The sequence below is a fragment of the Schistocerca americana genome, chromosome X (assembly GCF_021461395.2).
Source record: "Schistocerca americana isolate TAMUIC-IGC-003095 chromosome X, iqSchAmer2.1, whole genome shotgun sequence".
Lineage (NCBI taxonomy): Eukaryota > Metazoa > Arthropoda > Insecta > Orthoptera > Acrididae > Schistocerca > Schistocerca americana.
This window is the reverse complement of record NC_060130.1, coordinates 623,901,004-623,919,926: the sequence shown is the minus strand read 5'-3', so window position 1 is coordinate 623,919,926 and position 18,923 is coordinate 623,901,004. Positions and strand designations below refer to the sequence as shown.

General features: G+C 39.3%; 1 protein-coding gene across 1 annotated transcript in view; it reads left to right on the top strand.

The window, feature by feature from the left end:
- LOC124556209 (trypsin-1-like) overlaps positions 1-18,923 on the top strand; it is a 149,804-nt gene that overhangs the window by 70,755 nt on the left and 60,126 nt on the right. Inside the window, exon 5 of the mRNA XM_047130198.1 lies at positions 16,797-16,961. Coding sequence (XP_046986154.1) covers positions 16,797-16,961 — 165 coding nt within the window. The remainder of the gene's footprint in view (positions 1-16,796; positions 16,962-18,923) is intronic.

The following is an 18,923-nucleotide window of genomic DNA, read 5'->3' as shown; positions in this document are numbered from 1 at the left end:
CTCTTATTTTTCATCACGGTCCTCTTCAATGACCACCTGTCACTATCACTCAAGCCACTCTTGTCTGTGTTGTGACTTTTGCATGATGTTTCTCTGCTTTCCTGTAGGTGATGTAAATCATCAATGTGGTGTCTCTTGAAACAGAAAACTCTCTGGCTACCTTAGTTATGGAAGCACCCTGTATATAAGCACTAATTTTTCCACATTCAAATTCACTTTGTTTCGACATAATGCACTCACAGCTATGTAGAACACTGTTCTGACTGTGAGTGACACTTGTAATGTATTGAACACATTCACATTCATGGTCAAATACAACAATACAACCTTCAGGCTTGTGTAGAACCTGAATTTATGTTCAGTTATGCATTCTTTGCAGTGTTTCTATATTTGTGTCCAACCCCTGTATGTGGTTAAACACAGGTATTGTGCATGACTGTAATGTCACTTATACTCTGATGAAACTTATATTGGGTAAATGAAAAAGAAATACTGTCAACATTCAAGACACTATAACAAATAAAAAGTGTTGTGGTGAAATGCCATATCAATTCAAGTTAGGTTATTATTCTAGAAATTATGATATCTAAATATGGAGATGACTTTTCATCAATAAGTGCAGTTCTAAGTGAGGGGCTCTTTCCCTGATGATCCTGCAATTCACAAAACATTAGCTATGTATTTATTCAAATGTGAAGCAAAATTTTTCCACTTTCTTTTCCTTCATGTCAGTATAGGCTGTTGGTCTGTACTATATGGATCATGCTGGTGGTGTCTTGGTTTTTTAACTGCATAAGGCATTGTAAATTGTTTTGAGAAAGGTGTATGATAAATTTTAATGCTGTTACAGTTTTTCACTTCAAGTGTGCATATTGTCACTTCTGATGAGAGGTGGCCATGGAGGCTACATTCATAAGTTCTGTATTTGGATCAGTTACTTTGATGTGAAACTACGAGGTGCTATCCAAAATTTTCAGGACTGGTGCTGCCATCTGTTGAAAACCTTACCTTTGGACTAATGTTCACCATCACCCTCAAAGTACTTCCTATCTGCATGTACACACCGGCCCCAGTACTTCTGCCAATGGTCAAATGTTCTCTGGAAGTCCTGTTCTTTGAGGGTGTTTATCACCACCAGCGATGCTTCTTGATTCCTCTCTAGATTGTTGAACCGATGGCCTTTCAACTTGATTTTCAGTTTTGGGAATAGGGCAAAGTTGCAAGGTGCCAAATCTAGTGAGTACAGTGGGTGGGGCACAACCACGATGTTTTTTTTTGCCAAAAAGATCCTGGTAAGCAAGGAAGTGTGATGGGGCACATTGTTGTAATGAAGCAGCCAGTTCAATTGACGCCAAATTTCAGGCTGTCATCGCTGCATGTTTTCACAGAGCCACTGCAAAACATTACAGTAGTGCGTGAAATTCACTGTTTGGTTGGATGGGATGAATTCTTTGTGCACAACTCCCTTGGTATCAAAGAAAATGATGATCATGCTGTTCACTTTGCTCTTCACCTGTCTCACCTTTTCGGGTCTTGGAGAGCCCCGGCTCTTCCACTGGGATGATTGTTGCTTTGCCTCTGGCTCATAACTGTAAATCCAGCTCTCGTTGCCAGTAATAACACGTGACAAGAAGGTTGGATCATCAGATGCAGTCTGACGAAGGTCCATGCACACTTCAACATGCTGTACCTTCTGATCAGCGGTGAAGAACCTTGGCACAAATTTTGTGGTGACACAATACATGCCGAATTCATCAGTCAACATTTGTTGACATGTCCCATAGCCAATACCCACTTCATTCACAAGATCTTGAATGGTTCGACGTTGATCTGCATGAACCAATTGTTGAAGTTTGGCAACACTGTCTGGCATTGTGCGGCTAACAGGCCTTCCAGTGTGAGCATCATCTTCAACGTCTGTACGGCCGGCCCTGAACTGAGCATGCCACTCAAACACAAGTATACGGCTCATGCTCTGCCCCCCAGACACTTGTTGAATCATTGCAAGGTTCTCTGTAGCACTTTTCCCGAGATTCACACAGAATTTGATACACACGTGCTGTTCTGTTCATGGATCCATCATAAAATAGCCACACACCAAACACAGAGTATTACGGAAATCACTGTGGACACACAACACATCCTCTCAGCTGAATGCCACTCCGCACACTGACTCATCAGATATGCAGCTCTCGCCACCTAGCGATGCAAAGATCTACTACTCCTACTTTCCAGATGGCAGCACCAGTCCCAAAAGTTTTGGATTCCACCTCATAAGAGTGAGAGATGTTCAGAAACAGTGTTATACATACTGACAGCCCAAGAGAACGCCACCATGACAAAAATTTTGATAGGATGTCTTATTTTCAAGAGTAGAAAACTAAGAGTTTATTTGTGTAACCATGTGACTGGGTCAACCACATACTGTGTGTTGATCACTCTTATTTCCTGATGTAATCACAACTTCTGAATACTAGCAGTGAGAAAGTGAATATATTATGATGGCAAGGAATAACACATCACTTTCTAGGGAGAATTGACAGTAGAACATAGGAAAATGATTCATACAATATATGAATGGCCCATAATAAACTTCAGCCAGCACAACTCAAACGTTTGAAAAATCACAAAAAAGGACCCAATGTTGTCTGTTGATTGTGGTTAAACTTAGTTGAGTGTACAATACCTGTCATGGCATAAATGAAATTGGAAAACACTGTGTACACAGAAGTATTTATTTTCACTCTTAAGCCTCTTTGAAACCAACAGTTTTAATCTTACCTTTATGATGAAACATAACTGAAGTTAATATGTTAGTCTGGTATACTGCAAGAAGTAACAATGGATATCCAAACAAATTTTGATTTGATTTAGGAGCCAGCTGTCACTTAATTCATTGCATGATGTTTCAACAGTCATCTTCAGGTGAGCCTTTGAAGACTGATGAAGACTTACTCCATTCTGCCATATATTGTTCACTGCGAGTATTCCATGCATGTGTAAAAATTCAAGTTGACAGATGGACCACACTTCCCAGCAACGGTGTCCTCACTGGTGGAACCATGGAACTCAGCTTTCGTCCACATTACCACTCACCATGGCCATTCCCTGCACTGTCTATTTGGTAGCCACTTACACAGTTCATAAGTTTTTTTGCCAGGTATATTTCCATGGACTATTTAGTACAGGAGGCCCAAAAAGATGTTGCCATGATCAGGATCGTAATTCCATCCTACTCCATACAATTCCTGGTGGAAATACAGTGTTTGGTGATTGTGGATATGCTTGGTTTCAGAAGGCGAGTGGAACATTGATGTTCAGTGCACCATTTTTTCACGGTGCATATGGTCTGTCCTATGTAAGCCATACCACACTGACAAGGTGTTTTGTAAACTCTGACCTTCCACAATAACAAGTCATCCTTCACTGATCCAAAAAGGTCTGCAAGCTTAGATAGTGGATGGAATATCACTTTCACCTAAAATTTACAGAGGATTCACTCTATTTTAAACAAAATGCTGCCCACAAAAGGAAAAAGTTAAAGGTTCTGCTATTGTGTTCTCTTCTATATCCAATTCCTGATTCTTGATTTTAACTGATAGTGCCCTTTTAATCTGCTGGATGGAATATCCTCTTTTTCTGAACATTGTCTTTAGGTGGGTGAGCTCTTTAGGCAAACTATTTAGATCTAAGACAGTGTGAGCTCTGTGTATGAGTGTTTTAAGCATGCTCATAGTTTGCAAAGGGTGATGACAACTTGATGTTTGCAAATACAAATCAGTATGAGTGGGCTTACAATGAACTGAATGCACCAGAGAGCCATAATTCTTTTGTCTAATCAAGACATCCAAGGAAGGCTGACAAACATCTTTCTCTGTTTCCATAGTGAACTGAATGTTATTATGAATGGAGTTGAGGTGACAAAGAAACTCCATCAGTTTATCTTCTTCACGAGGCTACACTATAGAAGTCTCGTCCATATACCGCCAAAATACAGTTGGTTTAACAACAACTGATTCAAGCACTCTCTCTCTCTCTCAAAATCCTCCTTAAAAAAGTTGGCCACCAAGGGAGACAGATGGCTGCCCATTGTGATGCTGTCAGTCTGTTCAAAATATTCTTGGGTGAACATAAAACAGGTTGAGGATACAGCATGCCGAAACAAAGCAGTGATGTCTACCTGAAACTTTTCACCTATTAGTGTCAAAGAATCTGTGAGAAGTAAAAAGTGATATTACATGAAAGCTAACTAAACAGTCATAACTGCTTTGACAGAGAGTCCCCAGTCTACTGTTAAAGACAGCTGAGTGACAGATGTGATGGGGGCATTTCCCCACTGACGGTCTCAGCAAAGAAGCAGGATTTTTGGCTAAATCATATGTAGGTGCTCTAGTGTTGTTTACTTTGGACATTATAGAACACTTTTCTTATGAATTTTTGGATGGTCATACAGTCTTGTTGTGCACAACCTTGTGGTCTTAACCTCTTGATGATTTCTTGAGGTAAGGAGGAGGAAGTCAGTAGTGCAGAAGTTTTCTGTTGCACACATCCGATAGGGTCGTAATCAGTCTTCCTACAGGTAGTCACTTAGCAGACCATGCATCTTATTATCATACACACTACAAGGTAACAAAATTGTTGCATTATCTTTCTCAGCTTTCAGTACAAATACATCAGTATCCTCTCATAGATTTCGTAGTGCAGTCCTTTATGCAGAGGTTAAGTTAGAATGATTTGAAGGAGTTTTCACAAGAGCATGGCAAGTTACCCCTCTTATTTCTTGTGAAACATCTGAAGGAGCTGTACAATGCCTTCTTTTGGACATTGCGGAAGAAATAAGAAGGAAAACCAGCCATTCTCTTCTGAAAACTCCTACTCAATGTGCTACTGTAACGTCTGCAGAAAGGGCTCCTCTATGAAACCTATGAGAGGACATTGATGTGGTGTTACTAAATAATGCAACTGTTTTGTTGCCTTGCAGTGTGTATGATGATAAGATGCATGGTCTGCTAAGTTACTTTACCTATAGGATGACTGAATTCCTCCTCCTTACTTCAAGGGATCATCAAGAGGTTAAGACTATGTGGCTGTGTACCACAAGACTGCATGGGCTTCCAAAATTTGATAAGGAAAGTGTTCCATTACATTCAATAGTGAGCAACATTGGAGCACTCACATTTAATTTAGCCAAGCATGTCACTTCTTTGCTGAGACTGTTAGCAGGGAAATGTCTGCATGACATCTGTAACTCAGCTGACTTTACCAGTAGACAGTCTAAGCAGTTCTGACCAATCAGTTAGCTTTGATATGATATCACTTTTTAGAAAGGTCCTCCTCACAGATTGTTTGGCGCTGTTGCCAGTAAGTTTCATGCATGCTCTATCTTCAACCTATTTTATTTTCAACCAAGAATATTTTGAACAGATTAATGGTGTTGCCATGAGCAGTTCTCTGTCTCCCTTGACGGCCAACCTTTTTATGGAGGATTTTGAGGAGAGTGTGCTTGATTCATCTGCCCTTAAACCAACTGCATAATGGAGTTATGTAGACAATACTTCTATTGTGTGGCCTCATGGATAAGATTCTTCACCACCTTATCTCCATTCATAACAACATTTGGTTCACTAAGGAAATAGAGAAAGATGGTTGTCTGAATTTTTCGGATGCCATAGTTAGACAAAAGGATGATGGCTCTATGGTGCATTCAGTTCATTGTAAGCCCACACATACTGGTTAGTATTTGCAAGCGGTAAGTTATCATCACCCATTGTGTCTGCCCCCAGTAGCTGAGTGGACATTCCAGGTGCTGTCTGCAGAACATCATGCAGAAGTTCATCATGCCAAGGCACAAATCCTATCGATCACATGACAATGACTGGGTGGCATCCCAATACGGGCAAGATGTCTCGACACCACCACTGGGGAATGTACCTCGGTGCACCATGTGTCGCGGGAACATAAACGTTACCACCGGGCATTGGTCACAGTGCTCCACAGTTTAGATGGCCGTCAACTGACAACACAACAGGACATTGCAAATGAATTTTTAGAGCTTTTCCACCACCTATATGCCGGAACAACAATGGACCGTCAAGCGGGGAAAGATATATTTCAACATCTGCAAACGACGTTGACAGAGACAGATAAGTCAGCGCTTATGGAGCCACTCACAAAAGACGATATAAAGGTGGCACTCAAAAAAGGAGCGGCCCATAAATTACCAGGGCCAGATGGGACTACGTTAGAGTTTTATCAAGAATTCGTGGACATGATGATGCCACAGTGGGTGTCGATGTGCAATGAGATGATGCGTCCTGACATGCGCCTACTGTCGGATTTTGTGATGGGCTTTCTTCTTCCCATCCTGAAGATGGCGGGGAGTGACAGTGTTAATCAATATCGGCCTCTCACTATGCTAAACACCAACTATAAAATCTTTGCAGGACTACTAGTATCTCATCTCAAACTGGCGATATCCAGGACAATATCCCCTGATTAGGCTTGCCTAGGGGTGCGAAGCAACATCTCCTTGGCGTTAATTGAATACCGTGATGTTATCGCCCTTGCAGATACGTGTAGAATTTGAGCAGCGATGATATCTGTGGACTTCGATTGTGCATTCGACAGGATAAACCATACCTTCTTGACGTCAGTCATGAGCTGAATGGCGGCTCTACCTGTTTTCATCTCCATCGTAATGAGGCTAAGACAAGGTGCTACATCGAAGGTGAGTGTAAACGGTTGGGAAGCGGGCTCAATTCCCATTAACAGTGGTGCCCACTCTCCATGATGCTGTTTGTGATAGTACTCAAGCCCCTGATGTGTTTTATGAGGCGCTCACTTACTGGGATAGCGCTTAATGAGAACTCTTTTGTTTGTTGTGCATATGCGGATGACCTGATCCTTCTTGTCAGATCAGGACATGAAGTGTGTCAGGCTGTCAGACATCTAGACTCTTACGGAACAGCAGCAGACAGTGTTGTTAACACGATGACATCCAAAATTATGCACATTGGATGAGGACTGGAAGACGTACTGGGACCGTTTCATATGGTGGAATCACTGAGGTGTCTGAGGATCACATTTACCCATTCACTACGGCAGTCGGTGGCGGCGAGTTCTCTGCGGCTTCTGCAGAATGTTCGTGTGACAATACACAACAACTCATTAAGAGCCTTTCACATGATCCAACATGTGGCATACACCAATGTTCACATAGCATCAAGACTGCCCCATTTAGCACAGATCCTACCAATACCGAAGGGTATTGCAGACTGCCTCATGGCTGCCTTTGGTTATAATGTTAGTACTGGGATGTTATTTAAGATCAAATATGACACTTTAACCCTACAGTTCCAGAATGGTGGCCTCAGCCTCACAAACATGCGAGAGATGATACGAAACTGGCAACAACGAAAGCTCTGATAGCAGTACTCATTCCACCTGCATACGAAACCCCAATAGCGGTGGGTAACATTTCGGCTTCTCTTGTACACATTGCCTCATTTGTTGTTGATTATAGTTGTATTCATCTGAAAATACCTTCCACGAGAATACACACAACTTAGGAGATCTATTGGTGCTTGATGTATCACCATGGCCACAATATAATGGAATTCAAATACCCAATGAGAACTTGGAACCCCATTTGGTGTGCATACTCCATTACTGTCAACAGCAGCGAGATCGATGTGATATATTCTTATAAACTGTAAACTTGTGACCAGGAGTCGACTATATACATTTCATATGGTCGGTCCTCCTCTTTGCACAAACTGTGGACTGTTAGCAATGGAAGAACATGGTTTAGAGTGTGGTGCAGTGAGGGACGTCTGGATGCTGACAAGTCAAATACTGGCCTTCCTCCGGCACACTAACTACACAGAAATCACATCAGATGTACTTTTTCTACCAAACAAGACTTTTTTCCCCAAACAAAACACGTATGCCATCAATTGGATCACTGGACATGCGACAAAATATTTTTTTTCGTACAATATTAAGTCCGTGATGGATTGTTGGATGTATTTACAAGAACAACATGAGCTCATATGGAGTCTTATGAAATACAGGACTTACTTTCCCAATTTTTTAGGAAGTGTTTTTCACAACCTGCCCAACAGCTGGGGTGTTCCAGAAATGAGAAGACTCCTGCAGCAGAACACCTAGAGACAGTACTGCACAGTTCAATTTTATTGGCATACTGCCTACTGAGAAAACAATTGGCCCCCACCTGTTGGCAGATTGTGATGCAGATGATAACTTCATTTTCAATCCCGCCCATGACTAGGGCTGTAATTTACTTTGTTCATGTAAAAAAAAAGGGGTGGGGGGACGGCCTTTACATTAATTTTATGGTTTTCAAATTGTTTTTGCTGTCTCGATACTTTTCTTATCCCTATGACAGCACAATTGCACGAATAAAGATTGTTTGTTTACCCTGCATCCTGTTCCACGAAAAAAAAAAAAAAAAAAAAAGGAAAGTGGTCACATTGTTGGTCCATAAAGTGGAGGTACCGTGTTCCGAACTCCCTCATGGTTATTATATTTATTTTTCTCACTAAAGAAAAAAGCGGTTCTAAAATTATAAAAAAAAGTCAGGAGAGCATTTGTAAAAAAAAAAAAAAAAAAAAAAAAAAAAAAAAAAAAAAAAAAAAAAAAAAAAAAAAAAAGATAAAGAAGTGGTAGCATTGTAGATTCATAATGAAAACATTAAAAAAGAAAATTTTTTTAAAAAAGTGGTCAGTGCGACAGAATATCAATCCCAAGTGCCCGGGTTTGATTCCAGGCTGTGTCAAAGATTTTCCCCACTTAGGGACTGGGTGTTATGTTGTCCTAATCATCATCATTTCATCCCCATCGATGTGCAAGTTGCCAAAGTGGCATCAAATCAAAAGACTTGCACCCAGTAAATGGTCTACCCGATGGGAGGCCCTAGTCACACAACACTTACATTTTTATCACTCATCACAAACCACAAGCATGCTTAAAAAATGCGCACACAGAACTCACATTGTCTCAGGTCTAGATAGTTTGCCTAAAGAGCTCATCCACCTACAGATGGTGCTCAGAAGAAATTGATATTCCACCCAGCAGATTAACAGGGCACTGTCAGTTAAAACTAAGAATCAGAAAGTGGATAAAGAGGAGAACACACTGGCAAAAACCTTCAGCTGTTCTTCATTTTGTTTAAAATAGTGAGAATCCTCTTTAAATTTCAAGTGAAAGTGATTTTTCTTCCACTGTCTAAGACTGGAGACACTTTGGGATCAGTGAAGGATGACTTTTTATTGTGGAAGGCTGGAATTAACAAAATACTTATGTAGTATGGCTTATGTAGGAAAGACCACATGCACTGTGAAACTTTGTTTGCAACCAAGCAGTTCCACTATTGCCGAACACTTTTTTACACTGGACGTACAATGGAGTGTGATAGGTCTATCATTCTGACCATAGCAACATCTTTTTGGGTCTCCATTATTAAAGGACCCATAGAAATAAACTGGTGGAAAATCTGATGAACTGTCATAGTAGCTTCCAGTTGGACAGTGAGTGGAACCACATCATCTCCACAATTTGTTCTAATCAAAGGTGAGAGTTTGCACCAATGGTTGCAGTGAGCGGCATGCATAGAATACTCGCAGCACAGTATACAGTGTGTTCATTTCAACTAAAGACATTGAAATACCCCAAAAACTACACATCAGATCCAGAAAAGTTATAATTTCAATTTGCTTTTCTCGGTGGGGGACATCCAATGATACCACACTCGACCCTCCCACCCCATTCCACCCCACCCCCACTTCGTGCATAGGTGGTGAGGTGTAACTTTGAAATCTTCAATGGGAAACATTTTTTTTTTTTTTTTTCTGCAGATTATGATTCTACAGCAAAATCTACATAGGTTTCATCTGAAGCATTTTCTTTGTTTCTCTGCAGATGGCACTGTAATTGGAGGAATAGAATAGGGCACACAGTCATAGTTTACGACATGCTACTCAATAACCTTGACTATTCAGTGGCACATGGAACCCCACCTCAATGCTGTGAGGGTAGGACAGGCAAGTATTTCATAACTTATAATTGAAAATATCATTCACAAGATTGTATTCCAAGTAGAGTAAGTGTTTGAAAGTAGTATCACCAGCTTCAGTAGACTTAGTGATCTGTTTTTCAAAGGACAGTACACAGGACAGAATCAGTCTGCGAGAATGTCAGCACAGATGTTTCTGATGTGATCAACGATGTCTTCGTGGCCTGTTGGCACTCTCTGGTACATCTTATCTTTTAAATATCATGGCAGAAAGAAATCTGGTGACCTAGTGGGCCAATTAATAAGGCCAGTCCACTGAAAACTGTAGACACAGTCTAATATTTCCTGTGCTTCAATTGCATAATGCATTGGACAACCGTCAGGCTGAGACCACATACATTGTTGAACATCCAGGGCAACATCCTGCAGTAGTATTGGGTAGTTCCTGTTCCAAAGCCATTCAGTGTGAGTCCATTCAGTACGCTGTCAAATTCAGATCAATTAGTTTGCTCCCCATGATGCCACACCATACGTTAACTGACTGAGGATGTTGATGGTCAATTTACTGTAACCAACGGGGATTGTGTACACTCCAGTAATGTACGTTATGCTGTTTTATCATGATTTGTGAATGTAGACTCATTGGAAAATAGCACCGTGGCAAAGAACATTGGAGTTGTTTGCGTTTGTTGACATGCCCATTCACAAAACAGTACCTGGTTATTAAAATTGGTGCCATGAAGTTCTTGATCCAGTGACACATGGTATGGGTGCTACTTATGACAATGCAGTATTGTGACAATATTACCTACAGACATACTGGAATCACAGCGTAGTTGTCAGTTGCTTATCTCTGGGTTGTGGTGCACTGCTGCTAGCACAGCTATTTCATTAGCTTCTCCTGTAATAAGTTTACTTTGCTTCCTTTTGTCAGTCTGTACACTGCCATCAGACATAAAGCCGTTCACAACCTTATAAAAGAACAAACAAGAGTGAACGCCTCTGTAAAATGCTCAGCATACAAGGCAACAGCAGCCTCAACATCTCTCCTACATTCTCCTTAAATCAGGACCATTTCAATTTTGTCTTCTGTGGTTGCAACATTCATTGTCAAATCACACATCTGTTCTCCAAATGATAGGTACGTGTGCAGGCAATAAACACTGTGTAAATATTGTGATGTTTAGAGCCATTATCTCTCCTACATCTGCACAATATGTGATCTTCAGTCACGATATACTGCCTGTTATGGTATGTCGTAGTTTGCTTTATAGTCACAATGGTGCATTGATATGGTATTTGATGTGTTGGAGGAACACAAGACCATAAATGGTGTTTCCAATTAGAAGTTATCATATACTGGCCTGTCCTACCCTCACAGCATGAAGGTGAGGTCCCACTTGCCATGGAATATTCAAGAACCATTGAGAAGAATGTCAAATTATGATTGTGTACCTATTTCTATCCCTCCAATTACAGTGCGATCTGTGGTGAAACAAAGAAAATGCTTCAGACAAAATGTATGTTGATTTTTCTGTAGAATCATAGTCTGCAATAAAAAATGAGTGTTCACATCGAAGATTTCAAAGTTGCTCCCTGCCACCCACACACAGAGGGGTGGCGAGTAAAGTGTGGTGTTGTTGGACGCTCCTTCCAAAATAAACAAATTGGAATTATAACTTTTTTGATCTGATTTGTAGTTTTCCAGATATTTCAATGTCTTCAGTTAAAATGAGCACCCTGTATATGACAGAATGGAGCAAGTCTTCATCAGTCTTCAATGGCTCACCAGAAAATGGCTGGCTGTTGCCCGGTCAAAATATCGTGAGATGAATTAAATGATGACCATCTGCAAGCTTGAAATTTGATTCAGCATTCAATTCACCAGAAAAATTTTAAAATTCACAACAATACATAGTTTGATAACCTCCAGCAGCAAAAAAGTATATACAGAACTGTGTTATTTTATTAGTGATATTATCCTTTCTGTGGTAGCGTCAAAGACACATCATTGTTCTGATGGAGACATGGTTGCATTCCCTTGACTGCAAGGCATCAAATATTGATCATCAGAACATACAGTGCTGTTGGCCAACATTTGCTGTACCTGTATGACAAATTGTTTCCAGAGTCAATGAACATCAGAACATTTAACCTTCTGGCTACCTCTATCTGAAATTGATGTCTGTCACAGTCCACCCAGTAAATAATGCTTCAAAAATCAAGTTGTATACCTTCACTGTCTTCTCTCACTCACAGCACCAATTGCTGTCCAACTCTGAAACATGCAGCTGCCTATGATATACAAATGTTTTTAGGTGATTACAGTTCTTTGGGTTTGCATATATTTGTATTGTGTAACATTGCTTTTGTAAAGTTTTATTATCTAGTTGCGACATATTTTCTTTAAATCAGTGAGTATCAGAGACAGTTTCTTTACACATTCAAACCATTTGTCTATTCAAACAATGTACAGGAAGGCAGCCAGGAGACATCTTTGAAAACTACTGGTATTTTGACAGGTGAATACCCTGTCATTTTCTAGGTAGAAATGCAATGTGAGATTGCTGTGCAAGGCAATTGAAGCCCTCAATATGTGGGGCTACACCAATCAAGAACCAAAATATGGCATATGCAGAAAGATAACACACACACACACACACACACACACACACACACACACACACACACACACACACACACACACACACACACAAATGGTAAACAATAAGTGCCACCACACAATCAATGACAATCAGCGTCAAAAGTTGCTGATAGTGAATATAAATTACTGACAGGTCCACATATAACAATAACTTAGTCCCTCTGGTGTTAGACCAGAGAGAAAACAGGATTCCTTGCAGAATTTAAGCATAAATCACAAAAAGGCCCCAAACTTAGGTATTGCCTTAGGTACCTTCATCAATCACTTGATTCACAGTTGGTCAGTAGCACAATGCACAACTGATCTGTCTGTCACTGTAATCATTCTGGCAAAAGATGAATTTGAGGTGGGTTAACTCAGCTGCCTTCCCTTCATTGATGTGTTAGTCAGGAGGAATGTTTATGTTATATTGGGACAGCCATTTGTAGAAAGTCAATTCTCACCAGTTTCTACATGCATGCTGATAGTTATCACCATCTGCCTCAGTGTAAGGGGGTACTTCATACCTTGTTCATACAGCCCCCATCATCTTAGACCCTGAAAGTTTGTCAACTGAGTTAACTAAGCTCAAAGTCACCTTTCATTAGAATGATTACAGTGAAAGACAGATCAGATGCATGTTGCACTACCAGCCTACCATGAATCATGTGAGTGAAGAAAATAAGGAGGTGGCACCTAAGTCTAAAGCCATTTCACTTTATGCAGGTAGCATTTCTACCAGGATTGGTCATATTCTGTGGAAACATGGTGTGAAGTATGTTTTCTGACCACTGTCAAAGATTACGCCCCTTTTAGAGTCTGTAAAGCATGGTCTCTATTTGCGTAAGGTGGGTGTCTATCACATCGCACACAGCTGTGATACATCATATGATGGCCAGACCATCAGGACTGTGGATGACGAGTGTGTAGGTAGGACACAGTCTTCATGCCTAGTGTGTCACAACAGCTGAGTAAATCTGTTACTGTAGAACATTCCTTGATGCCACTCATCCTGTTGAAAATAATAACACAGAGATGATAACGAGCATTTCCAGGTATTGAGAGATTGTTATTAAGGAAACGTCTGTATGTGTTTGTGCGACAGAGATGCGGGGAGGGGGATAGGGTATTTTTTTCTTCTTCTTTCTGCATATGCCATATTATAGTGTTTGATTGATGTAGTCCTGTCTGTTGAGAGTTTAAATTTCCTTCCACATCTTGCTGTGGTCATTGTTATTCCCCAATCGGCCTTTACCCCCCATTATCTTACACGGTCCACACACATTTCCACCTTTTTCATCATGATTAAGGTGTTTTTTATGATATATTAATTTTTATTCTCCAATAGTGACCATACTGTAATTGTTGTCAGATGAGGGCTTTAGTTGTGACCAGACAAGGTGGTGTGGTAGTCAAGATAGTGCATTTATGTTTGGAAGTTGAACTGAAGTCCTCTGTTAAGAAATGCTAATCTAAGCTTAATGTGGTTTATCTGAGTCATGTATGGTGTACACCAAGTTTGAAGCTTTCACTTATTTTTGTCTCCTCTATTCTCATGTAGGTGAAATAGTTTCTGATCTCTAATGGCCTGCATGTCAGCTGGAAATTAGTACCAGTTGAAAAAGGTATAGCCATAGAGCAGTAGTTCTGTGTCTTGTTAGCATGTGAAGTAATAAGATGTCTTGAGGCGTCCAGGTACAATTTTGATTTTGTAACACCCCCATGCATCATGGACCTTGACACTGATGGGGTGACTTGCATGCATCAATGATACAGACACTGCTCAGCAGTGTGGGATCTGTACCAGATAGCGTTGATAGAAGAAATAGAGAAGATCCAATGGAGAGCAGCACACTTCATTACAGGATCATTTAGTAATTGCGAAAGCATTACACAGATGATAGATAAACTTCAGTGGAAGACTCTGCAGGAGAGACGCTCAGTAGCTCGGTATGGGCTTTTGTTGAAGTTTCGAGAACATACCTTCACCAAGGAGTCAAGTAGTATATTGCTCCCTCCTACGTATACCTTGCGAAGAGACCATGAGGATAAAATCAGCCCACACAGAGGCATACCGACAATCCTTCTTTCCACGAACAATACGAGACTGGAATAGAAGGGAGAACCGATAGAGGTACTCAAGGTACCCTCTGCCACACACCGTCAGGTGACTTGCGGAGTATTGATGTAGATGTAGATGTAGATATAGATCAGGAGGAACAAAAATGGTGTTCTACAGAATGGAGCATGGAATATTAGATCCCTTAATCTTGCAGGTACATTAGAAAATTTAAAATATAAAATGGATGGTTTGAAGTTAAATGTAGTGGGACTTAGTGAAGTTTAGTGGCAGAAGGAACAGGCAAACACAGGGTTATAAATACAAAATCAAATAGGGGTAATGCAGGAGTAGTTTTAATAATGAATATGAAAATAAGAATGTGGGTAAGTTACTACGAGTGGCACAGTGAACTCATTTTTTTAGCCAAGGTAGATGTAGATACGAAGCCCACACCCACCACAGTAATAATAGTTTATATGCCAACTAGCTCCATAGACAAAGAAGGAACTTAAGAAATGTATGATGAGATAAAAGAAGTTATTTGGATAATTAAGGGAGATGAAAATTTAATTGATATGGGGGACGGGAATTTAGGAATAGGGAAAGGAAAAGAAGGAGAAACTGTAGGGGAATATGGACTGGGAAAAATAAATGAATGTGGAAGCCACATGGTAGAATTTTGCACAGAGCATAATTTAATCATTGCTGACACTTAGTTTAAGAATCACTAAAGGAGGCTGTTTATGTGGAAGAGGCGTGGAGACACAGGAAGGTTTCACATTGATTATGTGACACAAAGACAGATTTCAGAAACAGATTTTAAATTGTAAGCCATTTCTAGGGGCAGATGTAGACTCTGATGACAATTTATTGGTTATGAACTGTAGATTAAAGCTAGAGATTTTGCAAAAAAAGTTAGGAAATTAATTAGATGGGACCTGGATACATTGAAAGAACCAGGGGTAATTGATAGGTTTGGAGGGAGCATAATACACCAACTGCCTAGAACAGGGGAAACAAATACAATAGAAGATGAATGTGTAACTTTAAGAGATGAAATAATGAAGGCAGCAGAGGATAAAATAGGTAAAAAGACAAGTTGTAGTAAAAATCCTTTGATAACACAGGAGATACTGAATTTAATTGATGAAAGGAGGAAATATAAAAATGCAGCAGATGAAGGAGGCAAAAGGGAATACAAATGTCTAAAAAATGAGACTGACAGGAGGTGCAAAAGTCTTCAGACTGAAGTCAACAATGACAACAACAACAACAACAGGTTACACTCTCAATGGTTCCCTCCATCATATGCAGTGAAGCCTGACATGATTGCTGACATTTATTAGCATACATGGTCATTTACAGGACAGTGGTTTTTAGGCAAAATCATTCCTATGATTAGCAGAGAACATTCTCTGAATATGCAGACAGAGAAATATCAGGATGCTACATACATGTTTTGTGAATTGAATTGAATCTGTTCTACACTAATAATTTCGAATGGGCTACTACATTTGCTCATTGCTGCCTGGCAGTCACTACCAATTTATTGGTAATCTCCTACCTTAACACCACTTCAGGCTCATTTTACCACAATCTTTGTCGGTAGGAGTGATGGTCCCTTGTCTGTTTAGTGTGGTAGCCTTAAGACTTTTACAAAATTTAAAATGTGCAGGCTCAGCCAATTGAAATAAATTGAGAGGATTATTTCATCATTTAGTATTATCTACAACATATGAGATCAACAATATAACTCCCTACTCACTGTTAAAGTCATGTACAACAAATTTAATTCATGAGTGAAGAATTTAAAAGAGTTCAGGCTTGTTTATGCTCGAAGTGACATTTTAAGTTTTATTGATTGTCAAGCAGTGTAAGTAATAATAATGTTCATCTTGAGAGTTTTTGGTCGTTTGTTGCAATATTTGTACTGAGAAGTGTTACTTGGCTGCAATTAATTTTATTATTATTATAAGAGCATGTTATTATTATATGTAACATGCTTTCATGTAATGTTTCTGCAGAAGTTCTGCATTCTATGTGCTTATTTTTACCAGGTTTCGAGCAACGAGTATATGTCACCAGAATTGTCACTCATGACTATGTTGCACAAAATTTCTCCCATGATATTGCTTTGTTGCAATTAAGTAAACCATTGAAACTGGATGGAGATCATGTGGCCCCAATCTGCTTGCCACAACCAACTAAAAAGTACCGACAAGGTGAGCACATTTCAAAATAGTTCTGAATGTACTTTTCTTTCATTCAAAGCACATTCATTATTCAGCTAATTTTAGAAATATTGTGATTGTCCAAATCATAATATTGTTAGGTATTACATAAATTCTCAAACTTTGGTGACCTCAAGTCTATGGCCAGTTGCTGAACAGCTTCCTCAGGTCATTGAGTTTTGTATTAAATTTACATATGTTTTGTTGCTTTGGTATTTGTAGTTTAATCAATACATTTATCATCAAATACAACATTTATTTTACCATGATAATACTTGTTTTCCAGGCATAGGTTATTTCAGTCATGACCATTTCATAGCAGTTCTTGTAACTCACTTCCACTTCTGACTGAATCTCATATATCAGCTTTGTTTATTGTGCAACCTTTAGTGAACATGCATCTTTGTGTGAGTACTGAAGTAGACTTCACTACCCATACAAGGATGAGTGTTCACCAAAGACTGCATGATAAACAAAGCTGATATAGTGCAAGATATTAAAAAGCAATATTGTTAGATATTTATCTTTCACACAGTTGGTTTACTAACTTACACTTTGAATTGAAATATAATTACTGTAAATATTCCCATAAAATATGCAATATTGCAATTTAAAATTATTCTTGTAAGCATAGAAAGTTTGCAAGATGACAAATATATAGGTTGCTCAAAAGATGACTTTGATGAGACTGTGCCACATGCATTTGTAAATCATAAAAATTTCCTCAACAAAATATAAATGAAAAAGCATTGTCCCCTGTCATAAAAATTACAAAATGAACTGACAGAAGAAAAAAAAAGTGAAAACCTATTCTGACTCACTCAATATACCAGACCAAATTACAATTGCCACACTTTACTACGGCTCAGAGGAAGGCAGTTTCAAACAACTGTCAAACAGAAAAATTTGAACTGAAATTTACCACTTTTTTGCTTGGAGTTTATGGTGATTTTCCAGGATTTTCTTTGCAAACTCTGCTAAGTAATTTAACAGAGCTGGAAATTACCCCTACCTCTGTAATGGTGCATCTTGTCACTGAAACAGGATGGAGCAACTCCTAATTACATGTGGGGTCCCACAAGGTTCCATTTTGGGGCCCTTACTTTTTCTTGTGTATATCAATGACCTTTCATCAGTAACATTACCAGATGCCAAGTTTGTTTTGTTTGCCGATGATACAAACATTGCAATAAATAGCAAATCAAGTGTAGTCTTAGAAAGATCAGCCAATAAAATATTTGTGGACATTAATCACTGGTTCCTAGCCAATTCTTTGTCACTAAACTTTGAAAAAACACACTACATGCAGTTCAGAACTTGTAAGGGGTGTCCCAAGAGTATATGTCTAACATATGATGACAAGAAGATAGAAGAAGTAGACAGTGTTAAATTCTTGGGATTACAGCTTGATAATAAATTCAATTGGGAGGAGCACACCACAGAACTGCTGAAGCGTCTTAACAAATCTCTGTTTGCAATGCGAATTTTGTCAGATGTAGGGGATATAAAAATGAAAAAGCTGGCATACTATGCTTACTTTCATTCCATAATGTCATATGGGATTATTTTTTGGGGTAATTCATCAAGCCAAGCTAAAGTTTTCCGGGCACAAAAACGTGCAGTAAGAATTACATGTGGTGTGAACTCAAGAACATCCTGCAGAAGCCTGTTTAGGGAACTAGGGATACTAACTACAGCTTCCCAGTATATTTATTCCTTAATGAAATTTGTCATTAAAAATATATCACTTTTTCAAACCAACAGCTCAATTCATGGAATCAATACTAGAAATAAGAATAATCTTCACAAGAATTTAAAGTCACTTAGTCTTGTACAAAAAGGTGTGCATTATTCAGGAACACACATTTTCAATAACTTGCCAGCAGCCATAAAAAGCTTAACAACCAATGAAATTCAGTTTAAGAGAAGCCTAAAGGATTTATTGGTGGCCAA